General features: G+C 43.2%; 1 protein-coding gene across 5 annotated transcripts in view; it reads left to right on the top strand.

Moving 5' to 3' along the window:
* The window catches only part of meis1b (Meis homeobox 1 b), a 69,459-nt gene that overhangs the window by 22,285 nt on the left and 28,040 nt on the right, over positions 1–19,134 (top strand). For all 5 annotated transcript variants that reach the window (XM_079439355.1, XM_079439357.1, XM_079439354.1 and 2 more), the window contains exon 8: positions 7,001–7,146. In XM_079439355.1, coding sequence (XP_079295481.1) covers positions 7,001–7,146 — 146 coding nt within the window. The remainder of the gene's footprint in view (positions 1–7,000; positions 7,147–19,134) is intronic.

The following is a 19,134-nucleotide window of genomic DNA, read 5'->3' as shown; positions in this document are numbered from 1 at the left end:
CAGGTCAGTATGTTTGTTGACTTAAATAGTACTATAAGAAGGAATGTGCAAAAAGTTGTACAGGGTATTTACATAGCAGCAATACGAGGTAGAAAAAATTATGCATAACTTATTGATATAGTGATATTTACATGGAGTCGTGAGATGTTATGACACAGAGTTAGAGTTTAGGAGCCTGATGGCCTGGGATCTTGTATATATTTTTGTTGAAATAACTGCTCCTTCTTAGTTTTGTTTCTCAGGGTTGTATGTTACATCTAATGTTGTGAAAAGAATGTTTATTGCATTATTTCAGTTTCATGTGTGTTACCATGATGGTATTTAGTATTTATGTGAATGACACTGTGCACCTTCTATATTTGTTAGTATTTTCCTACTCAGCTTGTGGAAAAGCCGCTTGTGATGAGCTTTGGTTCATCATTTGACTTTCTCATCACCACCTCCTTTTGGTGGTTTTCAGTGTATTACAAAGGTACTAAACAGATTTCAGTACTTCAATAGATTGGTATATTAACATTATACCAGTTAATGAAATATGTTTTTTAAATGTAAATTTTAAGTTAAATCCGTATTTTTTACAGTAAAATTCTGGCAACCACAGCTGTTTTTTACTGTAAATTTGACAGATTTTTTTTTTTACAGTGTTTATTTATTTTGGCTCAGATGCAATTGAGATGAATGGCAGTGCTAACTGTTAGGTTTCTCCAGCTTTTATAAACTCATTGGGTGAAACTGGGGTCTTCGTTAAACTATGTTTAGACATAATGCATCTGCCAATCTGAATGAAGAGCAGCCTATCAAATATAGAAAAGCCATTTGATGTTACAGTTCACTTGGATGACTTAATTTTTCCTCCGTCTTTTCAGTAGTAACAGTGCCGCCCTTTTCTTTATAAGCGGGGCTCATTGTGTGTAATTCTGCCATAACTACATTTAACAAACGCAGGGGAAGCCAAGCTGGCTATTATTAGAAGTAAAATACCCTCACATTATCTACTGTACTACAGCCCAATGGATGGCGATACGCCGTAGTTGGGGAAAATCCCTGTGCATTAGAGCACTTATCTCAGCCTGTGTCATTTAGATAGCTGCCATGTGGAAAATTATCTGCCAGAAGCCAATAATGAAGACCGCCGCAGTTAACCACACGGCTCTGGTTCCGTTTCGCTCATTACCAAAATATACCAAAAAAACACAAAGGAACAATACAAAACAGTTTGTCTCCAGGCCCCTCTCTGTTACCCTTATTGAAAAGTTGCTATGCACAATTGAATTTCATATTTCAGAGTCAAAAGATGGGTGTCATCTCTTTATTTGGCTGTGTGTGTATTGTTTCAGATTCACCTAGAGTAGATGATGAGAGGTTTAAAAGCGTTCAGATGAGTTGAATTCCGGGTAGATTGCTGCAGTAGTGCTGTTGTTGCGAGCCAGCGAAGGCTCTTAGCTTTTGTTGCGAGCCATGTTCCTTTTTTAAAAAACACTTTCCTCTCAGCCATCCGGTCTGCCTGGATATCGAACAAAGCTGGCCCTGGAGAAGGTGTCAAAAGCTGTCTGAGAGAGAGAGAGAGCACGAGGAGAGAGAGGGAGAGAGAGAGGGAGAATAGAGTATGTATACTCTTTGTGAGTGAGTGAGTGAGTGAGTGAGTGTGTGTGTGTTGCCTCAGTGGAATCAGAGGACTCTTAAAGTGTTCCTGTTTGAACCTCACCAGCCTGCCTTTTCTGCCCGCCTTATATCTTCAGATTAAAAAAAAATTACAAAGGAGAAAAATCAATAGTTACACAGTAAAAGTGCTTGACATGAAAGGGTAAACTCAGGGCCCTACACTTTCATTTGACCGTTTTCCCCCCTCGACACACGGACCGGAGGAAGAATGAAAAGAGGAGGAGGGGAGGGGAGAGAGTGAGAGAGACCTCAGTTTAATGCTGTGTTTGTGCCCCTGGGCCTCAGTACGCTTTTCAACGTGTCGGGGGCTTCAGTGGAAGTGACCCCTACACAGACACGGACGAAAGAGAGCCATAACATTTGCAATGACATTTTTACCATCACCTGTGGGTATGTCAGCGGCCTGATCCCCGAGACCTGGGAATATGCATGAGAAGCTCTCAGCTAGGATTCACGCGGGTGACTCTGTTTAATTAGAGGCATTATAACACTGAATATGAGCCACATTATGCACTTATTACCCTCTCCGTTAGCCCTGCTGCGAGGCGTTGACAGAGACACACGAGGTACGGCTGAAAGACTTGTAATTACGCTTTTTTTCCCCCACAAATTATGAATTACAGATCTGTCATTGTCATCATATGCGTAAGAACAGTGGGGGAAAAAAAGCACCGTCATTATTTAAGATGCCTGCAGTTATTTAAAACTGTCATTATTTACTGTCATTATTTAAAATGAATCCCGTTTAATTACGGATTGTAATTATGGCTCTCCGCAGATTAGTATTTACAGAGCTATTTTTTTCTACATAATTATAAATCGGAAAACTAGTTATCTTTGCAAGTTCAGCATAAATACACAAATATGCACAGCTGTGCATGGAAATATCACAAGACACATGCGATCAAGAGGCAAACAGATTCGACATAACTAAAGATCTGCCACCATGTCGCATCTCATTAAACCCTCGACTTTCCTTTATATTTATCCTTCCAAGTCAGAAACTAGAAGAGCTTGGGCCATTTTGCAAGAGGAGCAAGTGATTGCAGTCAGCAGACCGCCACTAATGTTTGTATGTATTTTAGGAACAGAAAATGTATGGTGGGGCAAACGTGCACGGCAAGCTCCCTGCTAATCTGAGTGTGTCTTGTTGGGAATCATACCGCAGAAATTCCTGCATGTTCAGAATATTTTTGAGGTGGGAGGCGCTTGTGACCCATGCAAAGGGAACCCCCGCTGCCTGGTCCATTCTAACCATGTGAATGGCCTGAATACAATGAACCCGGCTTTATCTTTTCTTCACTGACCCTCCCCTCTTCCCATTCGCCCACTCTCTTTTTATGCGACTCTGTGTGTGTGTGTGTTAGAATGAAGAGTGTGTGAACGTGTGTGAATGTGTGCATAGTGAAAAGAAGGCGGATGGCGGACCCTTAAGGCTGAGGTTTTGCAGGACCAGGAAAGCCGTAGTACAGGGTGTGTTTTAATGCAAAGGGAGTGTGAGAGAGCAACACAGGTCGTCTGACTCCCTCCACAGGGAGAGGCCAGAGGTGCTCTAGAAATCATCCATGGACCAAATGTGGTGTAAAGCAAAAGCCAATCTGTTTCCACAGCTTGGCCCATCCATCAGACCATGGCCAATAAAATTTTGTCAAAACACTTCTTAAAATTGGGCAAGAAGCTGTACTGCATGAGCTATGACAGCCTGACTTATAACCAGGGCCTAAAATTAACATTTGCCAAGCGCCAAATGCAAGTAAAAATTAGCGTTGGTGAGTATATGTGTGCTACTCACCAGTAACATTTTTTTAAACTTAATTTCTAAAAATGCATGAGAATGTGATGTGGTTTAGCACAATTATGAACAGCACACTAACTCCATCTCTGCAAGTGTTTTGAGTTTGAGTCTCCAATAATGTGCATTTGAAAATGCAGCATGCCAAGCATCCTCCCAAGTTTGTAACGAGAATGGTTGATAAATCTGTTACAGTTCAATAGCACTTTAAGGATATTTCTGTATTGATTTGTTTAATTGCAAAAATAACATTCCACTGTTTTCCATTGATTGGACAAGCAGGTAGCCCCACCCCCAAACTTTTTGTAATCCAGTTTGGTGCCACTATTGGCACATACATTGCATAGTTCACTATTACCAGCAAGTTCTGTTGGATCTATAGGAGCCCCCATCTAGACGTACCCAACCAGCCTAAGCTGGTCTTTTCAGCAGAGGTGGTGGGTCTCAATCTCAAAAACATCAACTTCTTCGTAGCATGTAAATAAACTCTTGACATAGTGACACGGAAATGTGCTCAATGGATTGGAAGTGCCATTCTGCTCATTTGTAAAGCAGCAGAAAAATGTCTGACACTTTGGAGTTTTGGATGCACAAGGCGAGAGGAACAGGTAGTGTCCTTTTTGAGTAATCAGATCATAACAGATTAGCCCACATCTTTCTGATAATGTCAGAAAGTGCCTTGAGTAAGTAAGAGAGAGTGGTGGAGAGAGAGAGAGAGAGAGAGAGAGAGAGATGGCTGGAGAGATCGAGAGAGCAAGAGACAGGTATCGAGATGGAACAGATGAGCCAATCAGAAGAGCTGGCTGACAAAGGCATGTTGGGAAGCTAACCTGATTTTAGCAGCAGCCAGGCAGCTAGAGCGTCACAGGCTGATCTCACGCGTGGATGTGTGTGTGCGCGCATGTACGAGGGGGTCATAAAAAATTCTCTCCCTGGTTAGCCGCAGGGCATCCTCCTCAGCCTCTGGCCTGCTCCAGTCACTGGCCTGCTCTCTAATTGCTGCATAGACTCCACCACACATGGCCAGATGAGATGACATTTTCCTCTCTGTCAGTGGCGAACCGGACCGAGCGTCCCCCCTCCCTGCAGTAGTTGCTAAGACGCTGTCATAACCCATTAGCAGTTGGCCAAAGTTCGCCCGTGGCATTTCCTCATGGCATCAGCGAAAAGGCGCATAAATCTGCCAGTGGAGCCTGCTGCTGGACTAATGAGGCTGTGAGCTTGTTTATGGACTAGCATCATTTTTATGATTATTTCCACCTTTTCAGTCTCGCCGCCATCGCTTGTCTTTATTTGGCACGGGAGGAGTGCAGAAGCTCAGCAACGGGCTGACATTTTGACACAACAGTGCCGTATAGACACTGCCATATGCCTGTGCCTACACTCCGGTGCTAAAATAGATGCAAAATTAGCCCTAGACGAATAAGGTGGACTGCATCGAAGAAGGAAAAACCAATAAAATTGACAGCGATAAGCACATCCTACTTCCTGACACACTAAAATAGGTGTCCCGAGAAAACCCACATCCCCGTGATAGGCCCTAGACTCTGTAAACAGCAAGAAACGAGTCAGGGGAGAGACAGCTTTTTAGCCAATCAGAAATGCTCTTTTCTTGTAAATCATTTTGCATGTTTGACTTTGCTGAAATTATTTTGGAGGGCAGGATTTTGGTGAGCAATGGCAAAAAATGGCAAAAAAGAGGCAAAATGAGTCCCAGACTTGAGTTGAATCGGTATCAAATTGCGTTAAAACTGGAAATCCCAATAAAATTGACAGCTTTCGTTTCTCTCCCCCTCGTTTGCCTTGAAGGTTCAGGCCATCAGAGGTCAGTTTTGAAGGAAATATATTGGAGAAGGGAGGTTAAATAGTTCAAAATGCCTAGAAGAGGTGGAAGACAAAAGCTCTAGAGAGCACAAACGCAACAGAGTTACCTCAGACATCACTCAAACGCCCCCTGCCCTCTTTTACTCTTTTGTCATACCCCCCCCCCCCCCCCCCCCTTCTTCCTCCGTCTGACCTGATATCCAGTGTTTGCTTCTGTTTTGCTAACTCACATGGGACAAGCCCTGGGTTTATTATTTTAGGCTTTGCTGAACACGAACTAGTCTTTACACCGGATTTGGAGCATTTGCTTCTAATGAAAATGGTGTCTTAGATTACAAACCAGCGGTGCCACTGCCTTCCCATATGGGAGCTGGGAAGTTCTATTTGCCTAAAAACAGTCGGAAGACAAACTGCTCTCTAAGCCAGGCTGTTTTTGGCATCAGTTAATGATGTAATCGAAACTCGCCTTTGACGTCTTATAGAATTTTTTTTTTTCTTGTGTCTGTGTGTGCTGGGGTAGGGCGATTCGACTCTGGCCAGTTTCTCAGTAAGTGACTGACTGAGGGAAAGTGCCCTTGTGTAAAAGGCAAAGCATTGTATCTACATAAGTCTTCACTTAAAAAGTCTCTGTCTTTTCTGGGGAAAGCCTTCACTCTCCTAATGCCGTATATAATTCAGGTGCCCGCAAGGCATGCTTTCAGGAATTCTTTTGCCTGAGGTAATGGGGAGCAAAGACTCTTTTAGACCCTTGATTATTCTATTGATGCATGGAGCTGGGAATTTTTTTTTATCTCCAAGCGGATTACTGCAGACATTTCCATTAATTATCAATGATACAGGTGCCTTATGTCGCTGACTGAAAGCTACAGCGAGAGAAAGAGTTAACCCACCATAATCTCTCTGTACGAATAGCACTGGGGCTTTTGGAGGTTCTTTATACGTAATCAATAAGTTACTCTCTCCATTCCTGAAACCCTTGCAGTGTGCGGTTGTTTGCCTCGCTCGTGTTTCTTTTATGGTTTATTATCTGAATCGTGGCTTCATAATAACAATTATCAGAAGTCTTCTCGGTGGCGTGTTTGGGCTCTCGTTGAGGCAGAATGCGTACAATAATTGGGGATCGGAATAAAATCAGCGTACGCAAGCAAACCGGCAACATGAAGCTGAAAAGGCGACGTAAGCCATCTCCTCTGCTCTGGTATGTTGAACTGCCCATTATAAAACCTTATCGAGCACCCACAGGTTGCTGTAAGCACCCATGCAGCATTGTTATTAAAATGCAGCTCTTTGAAAAGCAGCCGTTTTGTGCGGCAGCCATATTCACCCCCCTCCTTGCTCTTTTTCATAGTGTGTAACTCCCCCACCTGAGGTAAAAAGACACCGGGGTGAGCTTCAATCAATATTTCCCTGGGATAATGAAGACAAAATCTCTCTGTCATTCTCAATTCTTTGGTGACTCACTGTGTTGGAAGGCAGGGGGAAATGCGACCTTACAAGTCCATTGTACTGTCTCTCTCTGAGCATTGTGTGGGGGATGAGAAGGGGGGGGGGGGTATTTATAAAAGTATTAAAAATGAATGCATTCAGACGTGACGCTTCAAAGCTATACTGAAGCACTGTTGTTGCCAACTTACCCTGTTACCTAGTTTTTGGAAAACATAAAACAAAAAATAATGCAAGGCATGCTTGACTCATGTGTGTATGTGGTGTGTGTTTTGACAGGTGACGGGCTGGACAACAGTGTGGCATCACCCAGCACAGGAGATGATGACGACCCCGACAAGGAGAAGAAGAGGAATAAAAAACGTGGTATCTTCCCTAAAGTGGCGACCAACATCATGAGGGCATGGCTCTTCCAGCACTTGACGGTGAGTTCAGTAGAGTGACGTTTCCTCTTTCTGCTTCTCTTTAAGCTTTCTACAGCCAATACTGCATGCTTGCACTTCAAAGCCACTGAAATGGTCAAAAGTAGTGCTAATGCTATGCACATGCTTGCTCACACACACAATTTACTTTATCTTGCCTAGCCTTAACCACACACGCTCTAAGTTTTAAGCCAAGAAAAAAAAAAAAAAAACAGCCTCAAGCTAAAGATAGCAGAGATACCAAAGAAAACTGTCATTTTCCATTCATTCTACTTTTATTTGTGGGGAATTTTAGGAAATCTCTGTGCAGTGTTTGTCAGGGAATTATCAGTATTAACGACTGGAGATAGGGATAGGGTACATGCAGTGGTCCCAAAAATATTTGCGACATTTCAAGATGTAGGGATGTCATTTAATTATATAAGAAAATATCAAAACCAAGTTTGTTAGGCTGTGTGTGTGTGTGTGTGTGGGGGGGGGGGGGTTTGGGTATATGATGTTCAAAATGAAGACTAAAGTAGTTGTAGTAACATTTTAAACCAAGTGGTTTAAGCATCTACATAATTTTGGGGCTATTGGACATCTAGGTCACATGTTCAAAACTGAGTTAACTGGTTAGTTGAATGTGTTTTGGGGACTGGTGGTTGGTTCTCTTACTGTGGCTGTCCACACCTGCTATAGAGAAGTGATAGAGCAGCATGGGCCATTGATGTGGTTGTCTCTTCCTCTTGCTTTGATGGATTTCACTTCCTCTATTTCATTTACCACAAAGTAATCGGAGTGCTGTCAAGACACCACTTATCTCCATATATCTACCCTTCTCACAACGCACATCTGCCAACCTCTCTCTCTCACATACACACATGCACACTCTGCACAACTCATAATAATAATGTCTCTTAATTAAAGACAGTGAAATGTTCACATAGGTGTATTTTCAATAAACTTATTACTTAAGCCTTCAATTATTTGCATTATGCTTTATGACTGAAGGAGCTATTATGGCTCAGCAATGTGTATTTTTAGGTGTTGAAAGGAAATGTGTTTCTAACCAAACTGGAGTCAAAAGGGAGTCCATTTGATCAGTGCCAAAAGCCCCCACATGCTCGCTCCCCCTTGGCCCCTCCATTCCTACATCTGTGCCACAGAAAAGCACCCCAGAACTTCACCTGCCCCAAGCACGCCCCCAACACACACATACACACTCTCAAACCCCTACCAACTACCACCTTTAGTGACCCCAGGAGAAAGGTGTGTGAAAAGAAAGCCATTTGCCAGTTCACACAGGCACGCACACACGTACACACAAACAACAGTGTGGAATACCCACAAGAGGATAGACTGATGGAAGTTTAGTTTCCTGTTTGTCTTGGCTGACCAATATGGTGGACAGTATTGTGTCATTTAGGGCTTGTTTGGTCTCAAGTGTTTGTGTTTAACTATACTTTAGGGACAAAGTTGTCACAAGGAAGTTTGCTAAATCTGACAAAACCCTTTTTATGACAGCTTGAAATTAAAACAATAATTTATAAAACTATATATATATATATATATATATATATATATATATATATATATATATATAATGTATGGTTAGAGTTTAGGTAAGGCTTAGAATAGTACTCTTACTATTGCTTAAACCTTAAGTATACTTTAAGTATTAAACTTACGGACGTAACTTAAATCTTAAATCATGTGGCTTGTTAAGGAAAGATGTGCTATTACATTTAAGCACTCAGATGTAGTATTTTTTTTTCACCCTAGCAAGCACTTAGCAGTGCTCTAGCAACCACTTAGAACACCTTTGCAAACAACCACATAGCAATGAACAAGAAAACACCCCTAATAGCCTAGTATCATGACGGCAAGTGCACAGGACTCTTTTGCAGTAAAAGGGTATTTACAGTGACAGTGATTGCTCGTAGATGTTCCTACTTGACTGTAGTATTAAACTGTATCAGGCTGCAGATCCGTTTCTGAAATCCCATTAGTAGTCGCAGAATTGCATCCATGCTCATTCAAATAAAGTTTAACTATTTTTGCTGTATCATGACTATTATTGCTGTGCATTCCATTGGCAGTGTAAACGTTGCTTAAAAAAATTTAAAAAAGAGAAACCAATAACATGGCATCAGAGTTCCTGCTCAAAGAGTGTCTGAGAAGAAAGTGTGAGAAAAAAGAAGGGATATATTGAGAGACAGACCAAAAGAGAAAGAAAGGATGTTGACTTTAAAACAGAGACAGAGAGTCAGATCGAAACATAAATGGGAACATTTTCAGTCTCTGCCATAAATAGGTTTGCACAGCGCTCCTTACAGCAAACTCGGGAAATTAGACTCATTTCACTCCCTGGTCCGAATGCTTCACTCTGACAGCTCAGCATTTGTGTGGGGAACAAAACAACACACTGCACGTGAGGCACGGATGACTGACCTTACGGACAATGCAGTCGTCTCGCCTTCCGTCTCCAACTGGCTTTTAGTCAAAGGACGTCGGAAAGTCTCGAGTGGGGGCACAAAGATGTGGGAGAAAGTGTAAGAGCATGGGACTGATGGAAGAGGTAGTTGCTGAACCTCTGATGTCCCTTTTCCTCTGAATTGATGTGTGAAGGAACAGTCTTCAGGTCTGGCCCTTAGAGATAAAGACAGTGGCAATTAGCAAGCGGCACAAACAACACACACAGATGATAGCCTTCTGTCTCAGAGAAATATAGGAAATATATGCGTCTCGCAGTTCACGGCCCAGCCGCAGCAAGAATGCACTCTTTTGCATGTCACATGAATCAACCAGTGAAGCCATTGTGCCGAGACGGAAGTGTGATGTGGGTGGCAGTACAAGATTATTCTGACGAGCCATTCGGTGGAAGAGAGGAGGAGAGGAAAACAATACACGGAACAGAGAGATACAGAGGAGGTATGGGGTAACTACACCCTGAAGCTGCTCTTTAATCAGTTGTTTTCAGTCCCCGGTTATTAGGCGGCTTGCAAGGCAAGTGGAAGCGGGCGTTTGCAGGTCTGAGAATAGTATGAAGAAAAAGAGAGAGAGATGCTAGCTAATTACTTGCCACTCACAAGTGTTTTAGCATGCTGTAAAGCCGGCGTGAACACATTCCAATAAACTTTGTGGTGAAGTAAAAAAAAAAAAAAACAACAAAAACAAAACAAGAGGCCCTAAACTTCTGTTATTTTTCCTGCTTTAACTGTTGTTTGTTTTCTTTATTTTATCTGAAAAAAGATAGTGTGATTGTGCCAGGCATCCTGGAGAGGAATGCTGGGTGCACTGAGCAGCTTTCCTGTTCCTGTGGCCGTGAAATTGGACTCTTTGCCCCCCTTCTTCCCATTCCTTGTTCCCTCCTGATTTTCACCCTCTGTCTCACAAACAGTATTTTCTTGTTTAATTTAACAAGAAATGAGTAATAAATGGAAGCCATTGCCCCAAATCCCGCTGTGCTTATGTTTTTGCACTCAGCTCCCCAGTGAAAGGGCAATTTGCAAAATTATGTGATAGAGTAATTAGATGAAAGCCAGGCTTCAGATTGTTGCTATGCAGCCACAGTGAGGAACAGCCGAATATTAGGCTGGCACGCCAGGCTCTGGGCTTCGTTCTGTTTGTACACAGAACCAGAGAACGGGAGGGAGCCTCCATCACAGCTCGTAAAAAGCAAACCGCAGCACAATATGCAATCGCCCGTTTCCCCCCACCCCCCATTTTACGTGCTGCTCGTGTTCAAAATGAAACTGGAAGGCATAATCGCTTTTAATGCCATTAGGCTCCAATTTAGCACCCTCTTCACACACGTAACAATTCTGGTGGAGGCAACATTCTTGTTTTTCTCTTACTCGCTGGGAGCACATTTTGCCAAACCTCAACTGTGCTGCATCTTGAGCAGAACCAGGTGTGAAAAATGCAATAACTCATTTCTGCACTCGATGGAGTGAATCGTGCAGAGGGCCCTGTGCGGAAGGGGGAACGGGCTGTGTCCTCTTCGGGGAGTTGGGCTGAATTTGTTACCCCATAGTTGGAGGCTGGAGTCGGGGGAGAGAGTCGGGTTTGAGTTGGCCTGCTGATGATTTCCTGGGCAAAATTACAGATGTTCAACATATGACCTCCTCAAAAAGCAGTGCTTGGAAAGCACAGAGGGGTTTTCAAGAGGCTGGACTTCTCGGTTTTACTTTAAAACAACACTGGCGGGGAGTCATACATTTGGCACAAAGCAGAGAATTTTCCTTCATGTCCATTTTAATTCACTTTTTACGTCAAGTTAATTTACTCTCACATATCTCCCACATTAATCAAAATCTAGGAACTTGTGCAGGGCAGAAGAATATATGTGGTGTAAGTGTAGTGCATAGCAAAATATGAGCATTTGTAATTATATTATAATTACCAAAAGACAGATACACATTTTTTAAAAAGCTGAATAAAAATGCAGTCTTATTCATAGTGCTTAGCATTACATACCATCCTAAAAGTTGTCTGTGAAATGGAGTGCTGCTATGTATTGACATCGTTCAAACAGTAAGACCCTGCCACTCATATCGCCATAGCAACCGGGTGCCCTGACAGAGCTTATCACAAGGGTTCGGACCAGAAGATATGCTGCCCTGACCACCTTTGGTTGTCATGCTAGCTTGTTATCATGTTATCACCACTACAAGAAAATAAAAATTGGATTGCCAAACATAACAATTTTAGAAAAATCTTTACAATGGGACAGTGATGTTATGCCATAATATTTACACGTCACCCAAAGAATACCATGGAATTACCATAATGGTAGTTTTCAAAAACGTGACAGTACTGCAGCAATTTTTGTAAAGGTACCAAGCATTTGTACAGTCCACCCAAAAAATATTAGCACCCTCAAAATTGCCTTTCTACATAACATCACAGCATCTTGCATTTTGTATCACCTTTATACACGGCTATCATTATTGCAAGTGAGGTTCCTTTGTCAAGAAGAGTGATGTCCTTGTAAACAAACGTTAGGCATGGTAACAGTTTGCCAAGAGCCCACTCTGAATGGCCTTGCCAAAAAAGCCACCCCAGCCATTAGAGGTCAGAGGCCAACCAGACCTCAGATGCCATTAGTCCGTGGTTGTTTATTGCCGCAACCCCAGTGTGGCACTTCACCTTCGGCCTGGTAGGGAGCCTACTCTCAAGTTTTCTCTCACCTTTACTACGCAATTCCAAACCTCAACACAAATCAAATGACTGTAGCCAGTCACTCCTAAGAAATTGGAGCTCTGAGTGTGTATTGTTTTTACATTCATTCATTCATTCATTCATTTTTTTTTAACAAGAGCAGAAAGTCCATGCAGATTAATATTTGCAAATTGAATTTAGCAGCCTAAGGTCGCTGGTTATTTCTTAATTTCATCTAAGTAGCAGAGAGTAGTGGAGGCGCCACAAAATTGAAATAGCTTCAAGGAATTCTTCAGACAGTGTGGATCAAGGCTTGTGGATCTTTGAAAAAACAATTGCCTCCTTCTTTACTTTGTTCCTCTGACTGTGTCTTTGCCATTACACTATGTTTCCTGCAGCCAACTGGGACTCTACATCAGCTGTTGTAGCTGTTTTGGTCTCCGTGGTGTTTTTGTTTGAGAGAGAGGATACATGTTTATTTATGTGTGTGAGACATTTGGAAGCAATGATTTGATGCTTTTTATAAAAGTTGCTGTCAAAGAAGAGGCAGCTGAGTCAATCTTAGGGCTGTGGCTGCCCATTGAGGCAGGATGCGCCCCCCTGCTCCCACATCTTGTAATGAAAACATCATCAATTACCCCACTGACAGGCCCCTGGGATGTGGGGCAGGCAACTCTTTGGGGCTGGTCTTTGTGGATAGACAACCCCCTGCACCCCCACCCCTCACCTCCAGAGAGGGAAAGAGAGAGAGGGTGGAAACAGACTGTATATCCATCATTGGCAAGGCTTCCAGGGTGACAGCGTAAAAGGCATTGGTGTGTCATGGACAGAATGGATCGAATTGGTAAACTCCACATGGTGCAAGGAGAGGTGGATGGACGCTGCTCTGTCACTGCTGACACGGCCTTTCACAAGCCATCTGTGCCATGATTGATGAACACCACATCAGTAGACCTTTTTCTCCCCAAGCCCACCATGGTGTCCCCAACATCAGCTGCACTTTTGGACAAAGAGCCGTGTTTAATTGACACAACTTGCTCTTTCTGCATCCCTACGCGGTGAGTTGGTTCCCTTCCTCTGTAGCGTCCCTGAAAGGCAGTTAAGTTTTACTTCATGTAACCTCTGAACTGTTGGACCATAACTGGTCCAGATGAGAGCTGTCCTTCAGTCTTACTCTCCCATCAGTCCTCCTCACTGCTCCTGACAATTTTATAATGCCCAGAGGGCCAGCCACTGCTGCAGCCACGTCATCGGAGAAGATAGTGTTCATGTACTCCATTTTCCACAAGCACGCAGATGGGCCTCACTGAATTCCATCTGTGCAGCTTGTGAACATGCACTCTTGGGCAGTTTCATTACGTTGTCAGTTAGAGAAAGTTATACGCTGGCCTGCTATATTATAACAGTATTGTATTTCATTATCAGCTACCTGTGAAGAGTTAGCAGCTAGCGTATGTTTAGTGTGAGATCATGCTAGGCCTGCATGGTCTCCTGTCTGCATACCAGCCATTGCCTTAACATGAGAAAGCGTGTTCTCAGTTTTGGTTTCTGTGTAAATCCCACTAAAACACACTGTCAGCATGAACTCCTCAGCCATTCTAGAGGAAGCTTGAAGTTCAGGTGTGGTGCAAGGTTCTCTAATATTCACCACCTCCTGAGCAGTCTGTCTGTCAAAGAAATTCAGAAGCCAACTGAGGAAATAAAATGTAAATATCCTGAAGTCTAGTACATTCCATTTAGATATCTACTAAGCACCCAGAATTGGTGACCACAGTAGTGTTAGTTCAGTTGTCATTGGAATGGATTTATGGGGCATTTAAGGAGGATGTTAATCAGGGATTATGGTAGGTGCTTGATCCACAATTGTCAAAGCTGGGAAGGGCAGAGGGTACAACCCGAGGTGACATAAGGACAGTGCAGACAACAATGTTTGGATGTCTGTGCAAGTCTATGTTCTACAGCATTGCCAATTTGAAACTTTGGGTGTCAGTCCAGCATGATCTGTTCTGTAATCCATTTTAATCAGAGGTGTCCAGTTGGCCAGGGTTTAGCTATGGTCTGGTAAAGGTCCATTGGTGTTTTTAGATGGTGCTACGTGTGTTGATTCAGACCAGGCTTTGATGAATTACCCTAGCTATGCTGTAATCGTCAGTGCTCAGGGATCTTTCCGCCTGCAGTCAGCAGCTCAATACCTTTTACTTACAGCCACTGCAGAGCATTCCCCCACAGAGCAGAACTCCAGTAGTCTGTCCCAGATACTCTTGGCTCAATCTGTTTGTGTGCATGTGCTCGCCAGTGTATGCCTGATGGATTATATGGCAGCAAAGATGCGGTAATCAGTTTGCACGTTTGCTGAACTAATTTATCAGTTCGGTTCCTCCTACTTGTAATCTCAGCCATGCGTGCAACTCTGAGCTCATTGTGCTTTTCATCTGGAGACAAACAGTTCTTCAGGAGGAAAAAGCACTACCCTCAAGCCTCTTGATGGGTCTTTTTTTTCCCCTTCATGAAGAAGTCACAGGGCATCAAGAGAATAATTGTCTGGCAATGTGTCTGGAAAAAAAGTACATACACATGAAAACACACATGCTCATTTCTGCATCAGTATCATGCACACCTAGACTGATACTGCTTTATTTTGCATTTCCCCATTCCATTTTTTCAAGCGGAGTGGTCCGAAACCGAAAAAAAAGAGTGCAAGCATTTTATAGTCTATAGTGTATCATTAAGTGTGCTGGCTTGGAGAGGAGATAAATTCAATTATTTTATACCATCATGCGTAAATGCATAAATTGTTTAATGGAGCTAGCATGTCCTGTGCACTGAATCCAAGACCCTTTTAAAGTGCCGTTGTCTTTGTTGTCATTGATTTCCCAAGGCGATGAACAAAGGGGAAATGGTCTCAGACACTTAAAACCTCTTAGATTTGTCTTATTTGCCTTAACTTTATCCAGGACCTGGCATATATTCAACTATTGAATAGGATTCTCTCCATTTAGCTCCGATAGTGGATCTTGACCTTTTCCTGCCGCGCTGAGTGCATGGTGTTTCCTGTCGCAATAAGGGATGCATGGCTGCATGAGAGTTGCATTGAGAGCACCTGCTGATCCATGTCGTCCCCATGGAGATTGCTGCGTGCAGCCAAGGGATCACTACCTTCTGTGTGAGGAATCTGCAATATGTGTCTTGAACCACATTTCATCAGATTAGATTCATACGTTAATAGAAAGTGAGGTCACTAAGAGAGAGGATGAGAGTGTTGGTCCATGGGCCTTTTTATTCTTCTTTCTGTTATCAGCAGAGTGTTTTAGCTGTGGTGGAAAAGGAAGCAGACAGAGGCAAGGCGCTGATCACTTGTTTGTTACGACAGATTAAGTCATTGATTTGTATAAGCTGTGCACCGATGGAGAAAGATCCGTCTTCCGCTCAACGAAAGAGAGATACAGAGAGAATGGAAGAAAGAAGAGGTAGGAGAAGGAGATAAAACAAGATGCCAAAAGAAGAGGAGAGGAGAAATGTTTCTGTGTTCTTCCTTTCTTCACTCTGCCCTTATTTTATCGAGACAGTGAAATGACATAAGGGAGCAATTGTAAAATACCTTTACCTTCTTTTAACTCTTTTCCAACCATGACAAGGTTTCTCCTCCCCCTCAGGCCCTCCATTGAACATTAATTAAAATGGCCCAGGCAAAAGGGTAATTATGATAATAACATAATAATATCGCACAGGTTATTAGAATTTTTTTTGTGGTTCAGAAATTGCTTCCTTTGAGTATCGCATTTCAGTGGAATTAGCTAAAGGATCATTTCCTTGAGAGTAAAGGCATTGGAAAGGATTCCTTGGTCAAGGTGCAATATGGTAACCTGATTCTCTTAACATTTAATGCACCATGAGTTCCTGCTCCTGCCACTCGGCCCCCACCTTCAACAAACACAGTTTTGGCTACTGGGAGGCAGGAGGGTGGAGTAGCTTGTGTACCGGAGCATGCATTAATAGCACCGCTTTGCATTTCACTCTCAGCCTTCTTGATAATAGCTAAAACAATCATTTGGGTTTTTATCAGCTTTAAACGATCACAAGCCGCTCTGATTTTGTGTGTCAAGCAAAGCTGCTGGCAGGCGCTCTCTGGAACAGGGCCGGCTGAGGTGGCATGTACCTCTTTGTCCGTGATGCTACCTGACTGACTGTGCTAAAATCCCCATACCAGCAGATATAAAACTCCCCCGCCGAATGCCGGCAGCCCACCTCCAGCTGCGGTCGGCGTGGCACGGCATGGCGCAGCTGAATTGCTTTTGAATGTTCCCCCCTCAAATAGGCTGTAATTACAAGCTTAAAGAGGTTTAGTGGTCCAGTAAACTACATAATCACCCCTGAATTAGCCTGGGCTCATCAGCCGCAGTCCACCAAGCTCCAGTCAGTGTTTGCAGGCTGGCCCCCTTATTACCGTGTGACTGTGAACAGCAGGTGTGGAACAACACGAATCCCCCTTAAACACAGACTCCCCACCCTTCCACTGGGATCTGTAATGAGACCAAATAAGAGGCTGCTTACCCTACTGCGACTGACTTTAGATCAGTGCCTGAACCTGGCTTACCTCTTTGCAGTGTCTGGTGGCGCTTCAAGCTATAGGCCACCCCATGAAAAATATAGCTCTGCTCTACTCTATGTAAAGCTATTCAAATACCAGCCAGTGTCTTCAAATGAAGTGGCTTACAAATCCGGGTGTCGAGATATGTGTTATTTTGTCTTTTGTCTGTTGCACTTTGCATTTTTGAATGCAAAGACCTTAGCTCAAATTTGATAATGTTGATTTAGCTCATTGTGGGCTATTCCAGCCCACACCCATCCTTTAATTTTAGACTTACATTCTGTCCTCAGCTGCCTCCAAACCGAGAGTGCCTATTCCCTACCCAAAAGCACTTGTGTTACACCCTCTTCCCAAAACCAACAAAATTTTTTTTGTTTTTTTAACAGAGGATGACTAATTAAAATGGTGGAAACCAAATTAAACATATCTTCTTTTATCAAAAGTAGAGATTAAATGGTAAAAAAATTGCTTCCAAGGGTGAAATTTCCCCAGCTTTAGCTTGTTGTAGTACAAGGATTTCTAAAAACGCTGCATGTGAATAATTCATGTGCCGGCTTTGTGTTGACTTAGCTCGCTACAAACTTAGTGGCGCAGCCAATGAAGCTCTCCCACTTTCTGTGAGCCAGCCAGTCACCAACTCCGCCAGGGCATCTTAAGCCCTGGCCTCCAGTTGTTTTCCAAATCTAAGATCTTTCTCCCTCTTTTGTTGTTGTCTCATTGTCTCATGTTTTGTTTTTTCTTAATGGAGGACAAAACTTTATGTTTATGACACGTACACAAAAAGGAATTTGAAATGTCTCAACTCTTCCTCAGCCAAGAAATATCTCTGAAGTCAAGACTTACTGTGCTTTCTTGAGAAATAACACCTTTCTCTGATAATAAATAACTTTCCAACAAAGCGGTGATTGTTTCTCTTGTGTGTGTCTTACTGATGAAGACAACTAGTGCATAATTTTCTGGAGAGACGATAATGCTCTTTGCCAAATATCAAGGGTAATCCTTCCTCCCCCACCCTGAGGTTTTGGCTGAATGTTGTAGGTGGCCCTATCTGCAGAAGGCCTGAAGCTGTGGCTCTGGTGCAGTTAATGCTAGCAGAGCTTGAGTAGGTGGAGCACTAAACTTCAGACCTAATCCTGTTTTCTCAAGGGCCAAGCCACGGAAGAGTGGTGGACGCAGCCCACACGTACAGTGGTTGGTTCTGAGATGGGATGTTGAAATGATACTCAGTAGACACCTTGGCCAAAATGGCCCCTGGATCAAGCCTCAGGCATGGGGATTAGACACAAGGAATATGGAAGTGAGGCAGCGGTAGAAAACCTAGCTAAAATGAACCCCCGTACATACTCACCTTGAAAGGACCTGTTGACCTGAGTCGCCCCTGCAACGTATTTACTATTTAGACAGCACGTTGCTTAGCAAGGAGGAGGCATTGTCAGATGGAGTCACTAGGATCAATTCCCGTGTCCTGGGACTCAAGGGGCATGCCTCATTTTTGTGCCATGCCTCCCCACTATTTTTCTGTGTGAAGAATAAGCACCATGTTCAGCGCACACTTATTTTATTAAGTTAATCTTGTCTGGAAAGCTTCTTTAATCCAAATCACACAGGATAGAGAGAAATGTTCCCTTAAATAGAACATAACGATAATAACGGTAATGTGGGCAATGAAGGCAGCAGAGTGGGGGAGAGGGGGTTTTGGCTGATTGTAATTAACTGGTTAAATGGAACACAAAAAGATGTGTCCACAGCAATTGGGGGGAGGATGTGTTCAGTATGTGGCCCTAGCCAACCCTGGGAGTTGACGGGTAAAGAAATACTGCTGGGATTCTGGCTTTTTTTGCGGGGGAAGCAAAATGACGAAGAAAACACAGAGATGAAAGGAACTTCCAAAATAGTTCTCCCCTCACAGTGAACCAGAGGATCCTGTCTAAGGACCCGATAAGGAGTGCAGCTGGAGCACATCCAGACCTCCTCCTCCCTGTTCTACATAGACACAACTCTCCCGACAAAGACATAAAGACCAAGAGTACACACCTCTCATGTTTCTGATCTCATAGACTGGGTTGTACCTCTCAGCTTTCAGGGTACAGTGCAGTAAATACTGGAATTCTACCCTCTCCCACGGAAAGGTCTCCTGACACAACTTGACTCCTCATATCTTGGCTGTATTCAAAACAGCATTCTCAGCCATCGCTCGGAATTGTGGGTAAGGAGAGCAGAGTCAACCAAGGGTTAGGGGAGAAAGTCTGACTTCGGTT

The sequence above is a fragment of the Barbus barbus genome, assembly GCF_936440315.1.
Source record: "Barbus barbus genome assembly, chromosome: 18".
Classification (NCBI taxonomy): Eukaryota; Metazoa; Chordata; class Actinopteri; order Cypriniformes; family Cyprinidae; genus Barbus; species Barbus barbus.
The sequence above is the reverse complement of the archived record's forward strand: the minus strand, read 5'-3'. Positions and strand labels throughout refer to the sequence as shown.